This window comes from Phoenix dactylifera, chromosome 11, assembly GCF_009389715.1.
Source record: "Phoenix dactylifera cultivar Barhee BC4 chromosome 11, palm_55x_up_171113_PBpolish2nd_filt_p, whole genome shotgun sequence".
NCBI classification, from domain to species: domain Eukaryota; kingdom Viridiplantae; phylum Streptophyta; class Magnoliopsida; order Arecales; family Arecaceae; genus Phoenix; species Phoenix dactylifera.
This window is the reverse complement of record NC_052402.1, coordinates 2483311-2499246: the sequence shown is the minus strand read 5'-3', so window position 1 is coordinate 2499246 and position 15936 is coordinate 2483311. Positions and strand designations below refer to the sequence as shown.

Sequence of the window (15936 nt, the reverse complement as noted above, 5' to 3'; positions counted from 1 at the left end):
AACTTATTCATTGGAAGAAAACTCCGCCCATCCAATCACTAGCTCATGAAGCCCAGAGCCATAAAAATCATCGTAGAGGAATACGTTTTATCTCGGGATAAAATTATTAAATAAATTTAATAAAATTGCCGACTGCATTGCTTCTTTTGTAGCTCATATATTAAAATATGGATGCTGCGAGAGTGCGATACTGTCCATATCATGCATGTTCTTCGAAAGATAAACCAAGCTGCTGATTGGGTCGCATCATTTACTATTTATCATCCTAAATTTTTTTTCTAAACCGAACAATTCTCTATTTTTTTTATTTTGTATAGTTTATTTTTTAGTGACGTAGTTGGTTGTGCTCATGCGAGAGAAGTATATGCCAAAAAAAAATCAATAAACTTCTTAGACTTGCATACTGAGAGTTTTTAAGAATATTTTATTTTTTAATTTTTATGTATGTATTCAGCGGCAGGAAACATTTATTTTAGTAAAAAAATAAAATTTATAATAAATTTAATTGATCTATTTTTTTCAAAAAAATATTAAAATTTATTTTACTGGATTTTGCCTTTTCTTCTCTCCTTCCCTTCTTAAAAAAAAGAAAAAGAAATCATTGACCTTATCCACTCCTTGATGCCACCACACACCGACGGCGGTGATCTGTTTTAGCAAACAAGCAGTCCTCTAAAGTAATGTTCTTCTAAACAGTACGGACAAGACAGGAACCGTTCGTCTCTCCTCTCTCTCTCTCTCTCTCTCTCTCCCCTGCGTCCCCTTGACGGACACGGATCTCGGAGGCGATGGAGTCGAGCTACCTCTTCGCGGATTCGGATCTAAGCAGCAGCGTCTGCGATCCGCCGGCGCCGGCGGCGGACCATTGCCCGGCCGACGTGGTGGCCCTCCGCCGCCTCTCGGAGCACCTCGGGGCCCTCCGCCGCTCGTCGGACCTAGGGTTCTGCTCCGACGCCCGCATCACCGTCGGATCAGCCGCAGCCGGCGACCCTCCACGCGAGGTCCGCGTCCACCGTTGCGTGCTCGCCGCGCGGAGCCCCTTCTTCCGGGAGCGATTCGCGCAGGGGGCGACGCAGCTGGAGCTCGGGGATCTCGTTAAGGGTTTCGAGGTGGGGTTCGAGGCCCTGGGCGCGGTGCTGGACTACGTGTACACCGGCCGGGTGGGCCCGCTTCCGAAGGGGGTCTGCGAGTGCGTCGACGAGGAGTGCGACCACGTGGCTTGCTGGCCTGCTGTCGATTTCATGCTCCAGGTGCTTTTCGCCTCGGCAACCTTCCAGATCTCCGAGCTCGTCAGCCTCTTCCAGGTTAGCTCAGCTCTCCTGGATCCCAAAGTCGTTGTTTTTCAAGGTTTTGAGTGGGTTTAATGGAACGGCTTTTGTTCAAAATGAAATCTTGCTTGGGTCCTCGCTTGATTCTCGGGTTTTTTCTTCAGTCTGTTTGAGGATTTTAGTGATTTAAATCGTTGCAATGTGTAGTAGAATATCTTTAAAAAAGGAAAAGGATTGGGGTGCGATTCATGGGCGGATTCTCTCTTTTAATGATCACATGTTGGTAAAATTTCCTTCTCTTTTAAATCAGCAAATTACTAATTATGGTTAGACTAAAGGTGATTGAATTGCTTTAGTGGGTTAGTATAGTGGTGTAAAAGATATGAGAAATAGGAACTGACAGTAATCTATGGAATTGCTACAGTGTGTAATGTACTCAAACACAGGTAATAATAAGAATCCTCTGCACCAGTCTATATAGTCAAGGTATCTTTTGAGTTTGATCTGGCAAAGAGCTCGTTATGGCAGGTTACTGAATGCTCTTTAATCCGAGGGGCTACCTACTCAAATTCGTTGAAAGTTTTCCCCCTTATCACCCAATATCATCTTCTTAAGTCTCAACTATGGGATGCTCATTGGAGTTATTGACGACGTATCACCAGTATCAGCCCCATAAATAATAATGAAGTTGATTCAACCTAGATATGTAACAATATCTGCTCTCATGATCTACAATCCTGCTCTTGGTTACTAGAAGCAGGAGTGGGTGCAGGTAGCAAGAAAGCAAGGCTCTCAAGGAAATTTTATGGATGTGCTTGGGGAAACTGTAAAAGTAAAAGAACATGTTATCTGTTAATCAGAGCTCACTATGAAGTGATATCCATATGGACCTTCAGGAGTCTCCAACATGAGAGAATTAACAGCAGGGCATTATGTCCTTTTTCCTCTATTTGCTGGTTTTACTTTAATTTTTTGGAATTCTCTTCTTGCCTTGTTTTTTCTATTTTTTCACCTTTCCACCTTATCAAAGAATAGGGACAATCTTCTCTCTTTCTTCAAACATAGTTTTGCTTAAAATATGTCTCTTTTTCTATTTTTCAAGATAAAGAAAGACGATACTTGATGTTGAGAAAGCTGAAGGAATTTGTCATGACACTTATCCATTACAGTGATTAGCACTTGCAAAATACAACTGGTTCTTGGCCAAGTTAGATTGATCTTACAGACAAACTTAATTTCTATGAACAGGGCCACTTTGGGCCTGCTTGCTTGTCTCAGCTAGATCACCTATTTATTGTTACTTAACCTGGTTGCTTAATTATTTAGTTGCATCCACAAATTTGTGCATTAGTATCCCTTTATTCAATTTATCAGTTTCCTTGAAAAGATGGTAAACCATCAATATCTGTTCCATTGCAGCGGCACCTCCTTGATATGCTTGAAAAGGTGGCAACGGATGACATGCTGGTGATCCTACGTGTTGCAAATCTGTGCGGTAAAGCATGTTCAAGATTGCTCCAAAAGTGTGTTGAAATTGTGGTCAAGTCAGATATGGATAATGTAACCCTTGAAAAGGCATTGACCTCTGATATCGTCAAGCAAATCATGAAGTCACGCTCAAATCCAGGGTTACATGGTCCAGAAAGCGTTGGTTTCCCAGATAAGAATGTGAAGAGCATATACAGAGCCCTTGATTCAGATGATATTGAGTTAGTGAAATTGCTGTTGGATGAGGGGCACACCAATCTAGATGATGCATATGCACTACATTATGCAGTCACGCATTGTGATTCACAAATTACAGCAAAGCTGCTGGATCTTGAACGAGCAGATGTTAACCGTAAAAATCGCAGGGGTTACACTGTTCTTCACATTGCTGCAATGCGTAAAGAGCCCACCATAATTGTATCCCTTCTAACAAAGGGTGCTCGTCCATCCGATCTCACATCGCATGGACAGAAAGCAATTCAAATCTCAAAAAGACATACCAGATACATAGATTATGAAAGGCCCAACGAAGAAGGAAAGGCTGCTTGTAATGATAAATTGTGCATCGAGGTACTAGACCAAGCTGAAAGAAGAGAAGAAATGGCTCTTCCTCTTGCAATGATTAGCGGCGACCCGCATCAGAAATTATCATATCTTGAAGCTAGAGGTAATTTATCTTAGCACATAAATATTTTTTTTTTTTTTTTTGAGAATACAGTAGTTATACATCACCACTCAAATTTGAACCTGAGACCTCTAACCTGGAGAGGAAGGTCACAGCTGTTGCCCAGTGCGTACACAACCAAATCTAGAAATATGTGTTGTTATATTCCTGAGTTCCTGACCATGTCTGCATGTACTGTTTTCACTTTTGCAAGTCATATATGATGTATTATTGTGCTTTATTTTGTGAAAGAAATCAGGAAACAACCAGTAGTCAAATACCTGTGAGATTGCCTTCAAATTTATCTGCGACTGTTGACAGACAAAATCCTTGCATGTGCAAGTCCGCAATCCAAATTTTTGTCTCTATCCTGTTGATTTAGGAATGGTTTTATTCTAGTTGGTGGAATAAGTGAGCTTTACTGTGAATGAAAGGATAAGCCAAAATAGATCTATTTTACCATTTTGCTGGTACACTTTAATCCAGCTTAGGTGCAATAAGTGAGTAAAAGGGAAGCTTGTCAGCTTTGTTAAAATGCTTTTTTTTCCCCTCCCAACCTCCTTTATTGTAGAGCCAAAGAAGTCATTTTGGCAGGATATTTCAGAATAAAGGGGGTCTATTCTGGTATATTCTCCAGTTTCCCTGGATCAAACCCGGGTATAGATTACTGATTTGTTCGACTCTTTACAGTTATGCATGTTTATGCTTGCAGCCTTTGCAAATGCGCCATCATACAGGGACTATTATACACCAAGGATAATGTTAACAAAACCAAATCTAACATTTCGTATGCAATCAACTGTCTGGTGTATACCTATTTTGCAATTGGATCAGTCTATACCCTCTCATGTAGCATATAAATGTCAGAGATGATAAAATATTTGCATGCAGTGAACTTGTTAAAGGACCTACATAATCATTGAGAAGTTATCTTCAAGTAATTATCGTGCAATCCAAAGACTACTTGTTTTTTGAGCTGAATGTAATTCTTTCTTAACTTTATTAAAGTTGATCTAATGAAAATTTTGATGGAGGACTCTGTCATCTCATACGGAGGTGAGTTTGAGATATGAATCTTCATTTCTGTATATTGGAATCACTTCTATGAGTTGATTTGTGTTGGATATGTTCAAAATTGTGATGGAGGCCTCTCTCATCTCATAAGGAAGTTTGTAGTAGGAATCTTCATTTTTGTTTATTAGGATCTCTTATAGGACTTAATTTGTGTTGGGTACATTCAAATATGTGCGTGTGATTGTTTCTGTAGTTGAGTATATTGGACAGAAGTGAGCCTTCAGTCAGTTGAAAATAATAATAAAACACAATTGTAAATATTTATTTGACCAAACTATGCAGCAAATGTTCCTACCAACCTTCATACCTGAAAGAAAGTTCTGCTAATAGTGTTGCTTTAGGCATCTAATATAGTAGATTGATTTGGTTGCATTTTAATGCAGTTACTCTAGCAAAGCTCTTATTTCCTAAGGAAGCAAAAGTTGCCATGGACAATGCTCATGTGGATGGTACTCTGGAGTACAACTCAAACCTCTCTACTGGCAGCCAGAGGATGACATTGGATTCAGATAGAACACCTTTTAAGATGAAGGAAGAATACTTATCTCGCATGAGGGCTCTCTATCGAACAGGTATTTGACTCTGCATCTTATTCCTTCCAAGCACATGTGATATTACTTTTTATTGATATTAAGAAAATGTTCTAATTTGGCAACAAGGTACCCTTTACTTTAGAAACTGTCAAAGATTCAATTGCACATTTTTGAACCAAAAAGGGGGAAGTATATAAAAGGAATGGACTCGCGCATTTCAATAAAAGAACAATATTGAAACGAGACTAAATGTATAGAGTGTTTTACCCCACTTTCTGGCAGCCAATTGGTCGTACCATTAGCTGATAATAGTGTGTGAATTGTATACAATGTTATGGAACGATCTCTTTTCTTCTAATCTATATAATAGGATGATTTTCTTTTTTTCTTTATAATGATAAAACTGCATTGCTAAAATATTCCAATAATTAACTCTTGTCAAATAGAAGACTGGATCTATGAGCATATGATTTAGTATCTAAACCAACTTGAAAGAAACTATCAAATTCTAGAAACATCTGAAAAGGTGATTTTATCTTAATTTGCATCACTGCGATTAATTAATAAACGGTCATCCTTACCTTTTCTACACAAGAAAAATCTCCATATCTGAGCATAGAAAAATATTCTTGCATATAGCATAAAATTACAAATCGGCTGTGTATTGTGTAAGTGGAGGTTTGTTCTTTTATTTGACCTCCTAGTCTCACTAGCGTGCTGAAGGTATGAACTAATCGGCCCTTGAACTAGTGGAATCGCTCGCTGGCTCCCCTGAAACTTTTATATTGATCTAGGGACCTGAACTGGCCTGGACTAACAGTTCAAACAGAGAAAAGGGGAAGAGATGTCATGTATATATTTGTGTATATATGAGGAGATATCAAAAACAATATGATCATATTTTTGGTGGAACCCTTTAGTTAGACCATTACAAGACCCTCCAGGAAGAGTTTTGGGCCACACAGAGAAAGAGAGAAACATACTTCAGTATATGGCCATTTTTGGGTGGACCACACATCTTAAGCCATTTGCTTTTCTTCTTATGTAGGAATCAAAGGATTGCAGGAAACCTTAACCATATGAAACTAAAAAAAAACCCCCAAATTGTTGTCATACATGAAACCTAGAGATGGAAGTCTTGAAATTCAAATCAATGGAAACTTGTGGTGTTGGGACGCTAAAAGTCTCAAAGTTGAAAGTCCAGTGGTGTAGGCTTCTCTCATTAAAATAGTAAAGAGCAAGATATGGAATGGAGGGGATCACATTTGAGATGCTTTTTGAGCGAGCAAAAATGATTGATAAATGTCACGCTACCATATAATTATCAATAAATGATTAGTGCTTTAATAACTCAGAAATCTAACTCAAAAGGTCAGTTTGCTAGTTTGTTGCAATCTTCTAGCTCCTTTTTGATTTGGCATTGTGAAATGTGCCACATAATGAAGCAAAGGGAAAGGTGAAAGCCAGCTGAATTACAATATTGAGCAAGAATTTTGCCCAAATCCTGAATTCTTTATCCCCCTCAAATGAATAGTTGTCAAGGAAGATGCTGAAAGAAATGAGGCAGTTGTTATAGGTAGGATGTTGTATTGAACCTATTGTCTTATTACTCTCTAGACCAAAGTTTGCCATACCGATTGGTATTGTACCGGTACCGAACCAGTATACTGTGCTGTACCATACCGCATACCGATATTGTAATAGAATGGTCCGGTACAGGATCGAACCTTGCTCGAGACATTTTTTATATATCTTGAGAATGCTCAAATTTTCGAGTAACTGTGATGATTTGAGCATGGGCATCTCTCAAGGATTCAATAGCCAATTTGGTAGGATTGGAAACATTCTTACTTGCCTTTACACACACTTTTGATTCTTTGCACTTGTGAAGCAGAGACAAGCATGATCTTGATGTCAAGTCACTTGGGAGTTTCATAACTCACCTTTGGTAGTGGAAGGTCTAAGAACCCTCTCTAAGCACTTGATGCAAACATGAAGGTCGCACGGGATGGGCCCATGTTATTGATGAGCCCTTTAAGTCTCTTCATACAAGCATGCAGAAGGTGACAGAACTAGTCTCTTGGTGATCGCTTAGAGATAACAATATGGTAAACCACTTCTTTGAAGAAACTGTCGTGTGAACCAAGTAGGATTGAAGGAGCCGCATATATGCATTGTAAGCTCTCTTATTGATAGAACTCAGATTATATGCTGGGATTAGCTATGAAGTTTCTTCGAGTTGTATTCTGTCATAGCATGCAGAGTTCCAGCAAAAATCAACAAAACTCTCTTTTTTGACCTACTTATCTCACATCATCGGATAAAGATGAGCATAAACACAAGGTCTAGCCGCTTATCGTCCATCTATTTGGGTAGGAAATTCTCAAATGGTCTGGTAAATGATTCTTCTAGTCTAACTATTCATATTTTATGCGGTATCGCAATACTCACCAAGATATTATTGACCAGTGGAACTTGGGATGCGCTTCTTCCCTCGGTGCTCGAGGGTGCTTAACAAGATTGTGGATGATGACTTATCAGAATTCGCTGGTCTTGAGCATATTACTTCAGAAGAGCGAAAGAGAAGATACCTGGAACTTCAAGATGAAATGATGAAGGCATTCAGCCAGGACAGGGAGGAGCTTCCCAGGTCTGCCTTACCCACTCCGTCATCGAAATCACTACGAGTTGTTCGAACTAAGCTCGCCAAGAAATGACAATCATGATTTTCCTTGTCTGTTATATCTTTAATCTGGTGTCCCTCGAACCTCAATTTGTATCATATATTTGTTCTTCGAAGCGCAATTTTCTTTTCTCATTAACTATTGTAGTGTCTCTTCCAAAGAAATTTGTAACCTAGTTATGGAGATGTAAATAGCAATGATTGAATAATGCATCCTCGCTTTCCCAATTTTACTTGAAGATGGGTGAGCAACTATTTTAACTATTCATTGAAAATTATGACTGCCGTTCTCTGGTCAGTTGCGCCAGAAATAATGTTCCAGCTAGAATCTCTAGATATACAGCTCAATTATTCCAACTCTATGCAAATTATTTCCTGTTCTCTCTGGAACAACCATGGCAAATGGTAACAGAAATGAGTCAGACGATGAAAATATTTTTATTGTTATCATTTTCCTGTATGAAATTTGGACCATAAATTGCGATTCTTGTCTTGATGATTTAGAGAGAGAGAGAGAGAGAGAGAGAGAGAGAGAGAGAGGGAAACCTAACTTGTCCCTGAAAAAATGAGGCCCTTTCTCCCTGAGAAAATGATGCTTGCCCTCTAGGTATCAGAAACACATCAATACTATCATACAAATGCATCAGAACATTACATCTGCAGGTAATCATACGATGACTGGATCCCCAAATAATGGTAAGCGATCGCTATCACCAAAATCATGTACCATACCCCGTTCTTGAGGAACGCACTACTGTACCTCCTTGCTTTGGCTGGTTGCATGAGGCCAGAACAAAACAGGCACAATAGTTGATTCATGCAAGCACTGCTGGATCAAAATCGGCCAGTATCTTCACAACAGAAACAGAATGGCTGGCTATCTGCGACACAGATAATAAAACTACGAAATATAATGAAACTTCAGGAACAGTCAACCTTTAGGGATATAGTTTACTAAATGATGAAACTGGCTTAATGTGCACTTTGCATATCAACCACAAGCCATGAGAAGAATTGTTAAAAGGGGATGGCCCCAAATATCGACCCTGTTTGCAACCTCAGAAACAGAGACGAATCCATGAGAATACAAGTTGACTCCTCTACCAATGAACACTACAATGTCTAACGACAGGCTTAAACGAGTAACTTCCAATCATATGCCATGTTGACTCCTCTACCAAGGAACACTAAATGTCTAACGACAGGCTTAAACGAGTAATTTCCGATCATATGCCAACTGTGCTCAAGGTGAAAACAAGGTGTGGGACCACTGGAACTTTTTAAACCAAAGATCTTGCTTCTAGAAAGGAACAATATAATACACTAAAAAAGATATGATTTAATATGGTTTGAGAATGTTTTACAGCAGGTTTCGGGTCTTGACCATGAGCAAAATCTTATGAATTAGTATCTTAGCCAAGGCAATTTTGGGCAACAATGCCATGAAATTTCTAAGGTCGATTACAGGTGAAAACTTCTAGAAGACAAATAAGGCCTATTCACAGAATGGTCCGAGGCACAAATTACAAGCCAAAGAGCCAGATCAAAACACAGCTCACAGTAAGCGACCAATAGAGATAATTAGCTAGGGGTCACCGCTAACTCATGGGAGGGTTCGACGATCTTCTTATCAGCATTGTAACTTGATTTAAAAGAATGGCTGTAATCATTCGAGACATGTGCCAACTACAAACCAAAATGGACAGATTTTCAAATCAGAGATAGAAAGGTCACCGTTAACTCAATTGTAATTTGATTTAAAAGAACGGCCAGAATCATTTCAAACATGTTCCAACTGCAAACCAAAATGGACAGATTTACAAATTAGAGATAGCAACACCCATTTGTTGTTACAGAATAAATTGCTACCGTTGCTGCTGTGGATTATTATTTCTAGTTTGTGATTGCTAGGAATCAAAGAGTACAGTTATATTTAGATCACAACAATCTAATATTTCAAAGGGAAAGCGCACTTCCAGAATACTACCAGACTTGGTAGAGATGTTATACCGTGATTCTTGCTCTACCTTTCGCCAACCTCCGAGCAATGACCTTCCGTCCACCTCTCGTCGCCTTACTGAGCAAGGCAATGCACATTGTCAATTCTAGGGAAAACAACTGCTAAAAACATATTTGCACATAAGTATATAGAAATATGTATGCAGCATTTCTGCAGTCTTGCAAACAAACTAGCATGCCTGAATAGCATCACAGAAAATGGAGAATAAAAAAGGAGTACACAAAGCCACCATGAAATAAGTAGCAACTAGAATGTCCAAACCCAAAAAAGGGTCGGTGACAGAGCTCCTCCATGAAGACCCCTTTGATTCACCATGATTGTCAAGGTGCTTGCAAAGTGCATTTCCATGTGCTTAGCCAAACTAACTTGAGCTCTTCTCATGCACATCATGCTATTTTTCCTTCCATGTACAGAAATCATCATACCAAGTGCTTCCAATAAAAAGGATTTGCAATTGGTGAATAAGGATTCACAAAACCAATGCCAAATAATTTGGATAATGCACAATGGTTAAAGTTAGATATGCAAACAAGAGAAGTGTAAACTTTTGATAATGGATAGCAAATCGAATCGCATTATATGCCAAAACTATAATATGGTCACATTATATATAAAAATTGCATGGAAGTTCTTTGGTTCATCCATAAGTGTGATTGCTAGACTGATCTAATTCCTATACCATCTAGAAAAAAACATCAAAAGTGCTTTGCCATATGCTTCACAAATATGCTAAAGCAGGTCTAATTGCACTTTTTGTCAAACAACATGTGGAAGAAATGAACACACGCTATTTCTTCTGTCCAAATGAGTGATTGACTGGCCATAAAGCAATCTAAAAATAGGAAGACACAAAAAATTTAGCTTGATCGTGTGTATGTGTGTGAGTGAGCGAGAGAGAGCGAGAGAGAGAGAGCGAGACCGTGCAAGGAAACCATGAGTTCTCTTGCGCTTGATGTGGCTTGGCTGGTAAGTTCGTTTTGGAAGTAGGAGTAAAGGCTCATTCACCAAAGCATCATTTCCTGAAGAAAAGTATCAGTATTAGCAATGACAATATCCATTAGATAGATAAAAGAACACTAAAAGTATTTGAATTTCTAATAGTTGTAGTGCCTGAATATTGCTGTGCTAGTTAAATCAGAAACTTCAGTTTAGGGTCCCAATCAACTATCATCTCAGAAGTTAAACATCTCCAACCAAGTAGTATAAAAGCAAAAAAGCTACATAACTTTTGCAGTAATGTGAAACAGATCTAGCAGACTTCAAATACAAAGTTAATAAGATCACAGTGCATGTCTAAATTCCTCATCAATTTGTGCTCAGTAATATGTGCTTCCTGTATATCTACTTAATAACCAATCAAAAGCAATACTAATGAAGGAAAATAATAATAACGGTGTTTATTCATCTATATTAAAGTGGAACAGAGAGAGAAAAATCAGCATATATAAGGACAACAAAATAATAAATTGTAGAGGGGGAGGGGGTAAGTCTCCTAAACCCTCCACAAGTCTTCCAAGTAAAAGCTACAGATTGTCTCCCAACACCAGCACCAGCACCAGCACCAGCACCAGCACCGACTATATATCAGCTGCCTTGGAACAATAAGACTAACTTAACTCCACAAATTCTTCATCAATACTTAGAAATTTAAAATGCCCACTAAATCTCGTATACAACATGCTCCTATGTATGTCTCCATATTTGAGGAATTCTTGGTTCTCTTTTAGATATGCCTTTTGCACATCAGTGTTGCATGGACATGCATATGAGAATTTGTTTTGGGCAAGAGGGAAAAGAGAGATACGAGGATAATATAGGATAACATATAAATTTAACTAAATTATATATTTATACCTTTAAACCTTATTTATTTAAACATTAAAAAGAAAATGTTAAAAAGATATTGTTTGGTAAGATCCTTCAATATATGTGTTTTCTCATTCAGACTTTCCAATTAATTTAAGAATATTAGTAAAATAATATTTTGCAAAGTTATTTCAATACCTACATTCTTGACAGATCTTGAAAAAGAACTACTACTCACCCCTAGTATCAAGTTAGACGATCAAACTTATTATTGGAAGAGATCAGCTCAATCATTGTCAGAAGAGTTCAGTACTCTCCCAGTCTCTAAAAGTCGCTAGAAAGAACTTCATAAGTATCCAAGTATTCGGTACATATCCAATTCAGATACATACACGACATGGATTTTCGGAGCTCGACACAAGCGTCCCCATAACACTGTTGCACGTTGAACCTCTCTTCATTCAATCAACCAAAATCATGAAGAAAAATAAATAAAAATATCACAACTAGAATTTTTTTCTTAACAAAAAAAGTGACTCTAGGTTCAACGTCCAAAAAGTTGGCTTTGCCTAGTTTGTTGCAATTTTCTTCCAAGGACATAAGAGATCCAGTCTAATGTCCCCCAAGGTCATTTAATGAAACCATACAATGCAAACGTGCTAAACAAGAGATCATTGTTCAATGTCCATGTCCGACAGAAAACTAGCAGATGTTGATATTGCAAAACACATTTATAAGTTTTTTTTTTTTTACATTTGGAACAGCAAATTGTACTTATGTGTGCTTTATAAATCTCTCATTATGATAATCCCACATAGACACCCCCCGGTACAAACCTGTTTTATTACAAAATTCACAATTGAGTAGTTGCTCTCCCCAAACCTAACGATTTAGTTTTAGCTCGTTAGTTAATCAACTGGCCCCATAAGTAGCATAGGGTAGTGTAAAAGAGGTTCGGGGCATCCAAGTGCTTTATGTTTCACAATCCATGGAACAAGATGGATAAGAAGCTTTATCTTGTTAAGCTTCAAAATTAACACTTAAATGTAGGGCAAAGGACCTCATATGTTCAGCCATGATCAAACCTCGCATGCAAGACATGCTCGTTCACATATTTTCATTCTGCTCAAGTGTTTTGATGCAGCCACCTTATCATGAAATTGAGGCTTTCACACATCTAGGAAGATGCCAGGATAATCACTTTTCTCCCAAATGACTTTGATATAAGCTGATTTTAAGATTTGACCACTCGATTTAAGGGCCTCTGAATTTCCTTCTGCAAAAAAAAGTCTTCAAAATTTAGAGACACTACCAGGTCTGTTGAATCTTAGAAAAGAGAACGGAAAGTGTCAACGTGTGCAACTGCCTCCAAAGCATACATCGCATACCACAGACATGATCAATGTGAGCATACTGCAGAAACCTTAATTTGAAATAAAGTTGGTTGGTGAAAGTAACAAATCATGCGGTAAGTCTGACTTTTAATCCAGCTACAAATTTCTATAGGCTTTTTGCTACTTTCAAGACGAATTCCAGATCCACGCTTATGTTGGCTTTACACAAAAAAATTGTGCAAAACTTGAGGAGATCTTTATTATTGGAGTGATACTTAGTCAGCATTAATTTTATGGCTGGGATATTTTGAAGCAGTCTTCAATCTTTTGACTTGAATAAAGCCACGACTGAAGTATCTAGAGAGGATTTTGGACGAAAATGGAAAGTTAAGCTCGGTGAACTTCTTCTCATAGCAAACCGTTCGATCGCAGAAATATAATCATCACTAAAGTTTCAAGAAAAATTAGCATGGCACATAACGTGATGTCAACCCTCCAACATATCACGACATGTTTTTTCTTGCAAGTTCCAACTACTAAACAGTCTTCATCCGTTGAGAAGAATTTAGCACGAATGCAGAAGAATTCTTCCGTCGCCATTTAAATAACAAAGTATTATTTATACTAGAAACCGTGTATTGCAATGAGATATAGACAACATGCAAGATAAATAAGAAAATCTGATCGGCTACTTTGAATGAAGAAGCCAACAGAAAGAAATAAAAGACGTTGAATTAATATAATGAAAAAAGAAGAAGGAAGGTGTGAAACAAAACCCTATTCTAGGGTTTCTTGCAAAATAATGAACAATAGGGATTTTATAGAACCCAACGTCTCAAAATTTCCTTCTCACCATCTTCTATGAAGAAGCGAAGCGAAGGGAGCCCGCAGGGGAAGGAAATCCGTTCGGGAGAATCCAATATTTTTAGGATTTCGGCGTTTTCTCCTCCCTCCACCGGAGGAAACCAATGTGTCTGAAACTTCGCCGGGAAAGACTGCGCCGAAGGATTGGAAGGAATGTGAGGCAGAATCAACGAACTGCTCGGATCCAGGGGATGGAATGGATTGGAGAGGCGGAGCCGATTGATGAGGGAAGCCCCGGCCCGAGCTAGGGTTTTGGACGCCATCGTCCCCCTGGAGTGCCCAGAACCCTAGTTTTCCCGATCCTATTTGGCTCCCCGAAGCTTCCTCCGAGCGCTCTGATATATGGTTCACGCTAGGGTTGAACCGGGTTGTATAAACCAGGTCGGACCGTTCTGGACCGGCAACTTTGTATCTAACTCTGTTGAGCCTGGCCCATATGCCAATGGCGAGCCGGCCGCACCCGGAGCCCAACTGCTAGTTTTTGGTTGAAGATTGCTTTGCTTGGCCTTGGTCCAAATAGCTTATAAATTATGGACATATTTGATTGAAGGTTGCGCTCCGACCATTTGATTGAAGGGAATTTCATTCCTATTCTATTTCAGAAGAGAATGAAAATATCTCAATCTTTCAAAACCTAATCTCGACTGTCTCTCCCTGTATTGAAAACATACATTTCAATTTTGATTTTGATTCTAGTCATGAACCAAATATATTAGAGAATATGACCAATCCGATTTTCAGTCCAATCCATTCCGATTGACCAACCACTGCCTATATGTACTATTTATATTTAGTAATTTATAAAAATTTGATTTTGATTCTATTCATGAACCAAATATATCGGAGAATATGACCGATTTGATTCTCATTTCAATTCATTCCCATTGACCAATCACCCCTATTTGTACCGTTTATATTTAAGCCCTGTTTGGGGGAGCTGTTAGTAGTAGAGCTTTTGGAAGTAGAGCTGTTGGAAGTAGAGCTATCTGAAGCAGAGCGTTTATAAAAAGTTGTTTACTGTTTGGTAACTACATTTCTAAAGTGATGTGGCACTTTAACATGTGTTTAGTAAACAAACCGAGAAAGTACTTTTGTGTGACAAAATGACCATAAAGAACATTACCAGTATTATACAACAGAGCATAATAAAATATAATATGTATTAATACATAAATATATGATATAGTATAATATTAATGTAATGTAATATAATATTATTATAATATAGTGCTATAACATTATGTATTATAGAATAATAATTTAATATAATATTAAATTATTTAACATAACATATCAATGTATTATGATATAATGTAATATAATATTATATTTATAGTATAATATAATAATAAATATATAAAATATTATAATTATTAGTGTAAATTAATTTTTCATCATTCTAATGACCATTTATCTCTCTAACAAATTTTTTACCTAGGTGATAAAATTGGTTAAATAATTACTAATATTTTTATTTATTTATTTATTTAGATCAGATTATTTGCCACTCACTTATTATTTTCTTTTTATTTATTTTATTTAGTTATTTATTATTTTATTTCATTGAAATATAGAGGGTCGCTGGCCATGAGTGGTGGCCGACATTGTGGCTGCCACCATGGCAACCACGAGCTCCCAAAACAAAAACAAAAAAAGAAAAAAAAAAGAAGAGGAAGAAGGAATAGAGGCGACGATGTTGAGAGGAAGAAGAAGATGGAGAGGGAGAGGGAGGGGATGGGTGAGAGAGGAAGAGATGGGATGAAGGTTTTGGGAGAAAAAGTGAAATTTAAATGGGGGTATTTTGGTCTAAAAAATAGCTTCCCGACAAAGCTAAAAACAGTATTTTCGGAAAGCTCCAAATTGGAGCTTCTTCTCAAAAGCTGTTTTCAGCTTCCCGCAAAATCTGTTTTCAGCTTCTCGCAAAAGCTGAAACAGCTTTCCGAAAATTTTACCAAACAGCATTTTTTATCTAAAAGTACTTTTGGAGGGCCAGAAAGTGCTTTTTGGCCCTCCAAAAGCTCTCCCAAACAGGCCTTAGTGGTTCATGAAAATAATTGGGTTTCACTTATTTAAGATTGTACTAGTCTTGGATATTATTTTAGAACTTGGGAATATAACCTAGTACAAGCCATTGGGCCAATCCACAAGTTCTAGGGGACGGGTGGTGATTAGAACGGGTGACCTTTAGCGGTAATCTCCAAC

General features: G+C 38.0%; 2 protein-coding genes across 4 annotated transcripts; one reads left to right on the top strand and one right to left on the bottom strand.

Annotated features, from left to right (window-relative positions):
- The first annotated feature begins 691 nt into the window (after positions 1-691).
- On the top strand, positions 692-7971 carry LOC103719594 (BTB/POZ domain and ankyrin repeat-containing protein NPR1-like). The gene is made up of 4 exons (XM_039131244.1): positions 692-1304; positions 2688-3423; positions 4878-5066; positions 7497-7971. Exons 1-4 carry the CDS (start codon positions 789-791, stop codon positions 7742-7744), a joined length of 1689 nt encoding a protein of 562 aa, XP_038987172.1. The 5' UTR covers positions 692-788; the 3' UTR covers positions 7745-7971.
- Positions 7972-8268: 297 nt separating this feature from the next.
- On the bottom strand, positions 8269-14078 carry LOC103719568. Of its 3 annotated transcripts, none has more exons than XM_008808895.3 (4): positions 13724-14078; positions 10650-10749; positions 9721-9787; positions 8269-8591 (listed from the first exon to the last, which is right to left on the bottom strand). In XM_008808895.3, exons 1-4 carry the CDS (start codon positions 13995-13997, stop codon positions 8526-8528), a joined length of 507 nt encoding a protein of 168 aa, XP_008807117.1. In that variant the 5' UTR covers positions 13998-14078; the 3' UTR covers positions 8269-8525. The 3 variants fall into 3 exon arrangements, with proteins under 3 accessions (XP_008807117.1, XP_008807122.1, XP_008807110.1); XM_008808900.4 differs by having other exon boundaries at positions 8468-8611; XM_008808888.4 differs by lacking the exon at positions 8269-8591 and adding an exon at positions 8624-9396.
- Between the last annotated feature and the right edge of the window lie 1858 nt (positions 14079-15936).

Excerpts from the sequence above, each read along its gene's own strand:
- LOC103719594 (XM_039131244.1), top strand. The coding sequence starts at position 789 with ATGGAGTCGAGCTACCTCTTCGCGGATTCGGATCTAAGCAGCAGCGTC. Across the intron at positions 3,424-4,877 it reads ATCATATCTTGAAGCTAGAG|TTACTCTAGCAAAGCTCTTA; the intron begins GTAATTTATCTT and ends ATTTTAATGCAG. Across the intron at positions 5,067-7,496 it reads GAGGGCTCTCTATCGAACAG|TGGAACTTGGGATGCGCTTC; the intron begins GTATTTGACTCT and ends ATTATTGACCAG.
- LOC103719568 (XM_008808888.4), bottom strand. The coding sequence starts at position 13,997 with ATGGCGTCCAAAACCCTAGCTCGGGCCGGGGCTTCCCTCATCAATCGG. Across the intron at positions 10,750-13,723 it reads TCGCTTCTTCATAGAAGATG|GAAATGATGCTTTGGTGAAT; the intron begins GTGAGAAGGAAA and ends ACTTTTCTTCAG. Across the intron at positions 9,788-10,649 it reads ACTCATGGTTTCCTTGCACG|TAAGGCGACGAGAGGTGGAC; the intron begins GTCTCGCTCTCT and ends TGCCTTGCTCAG.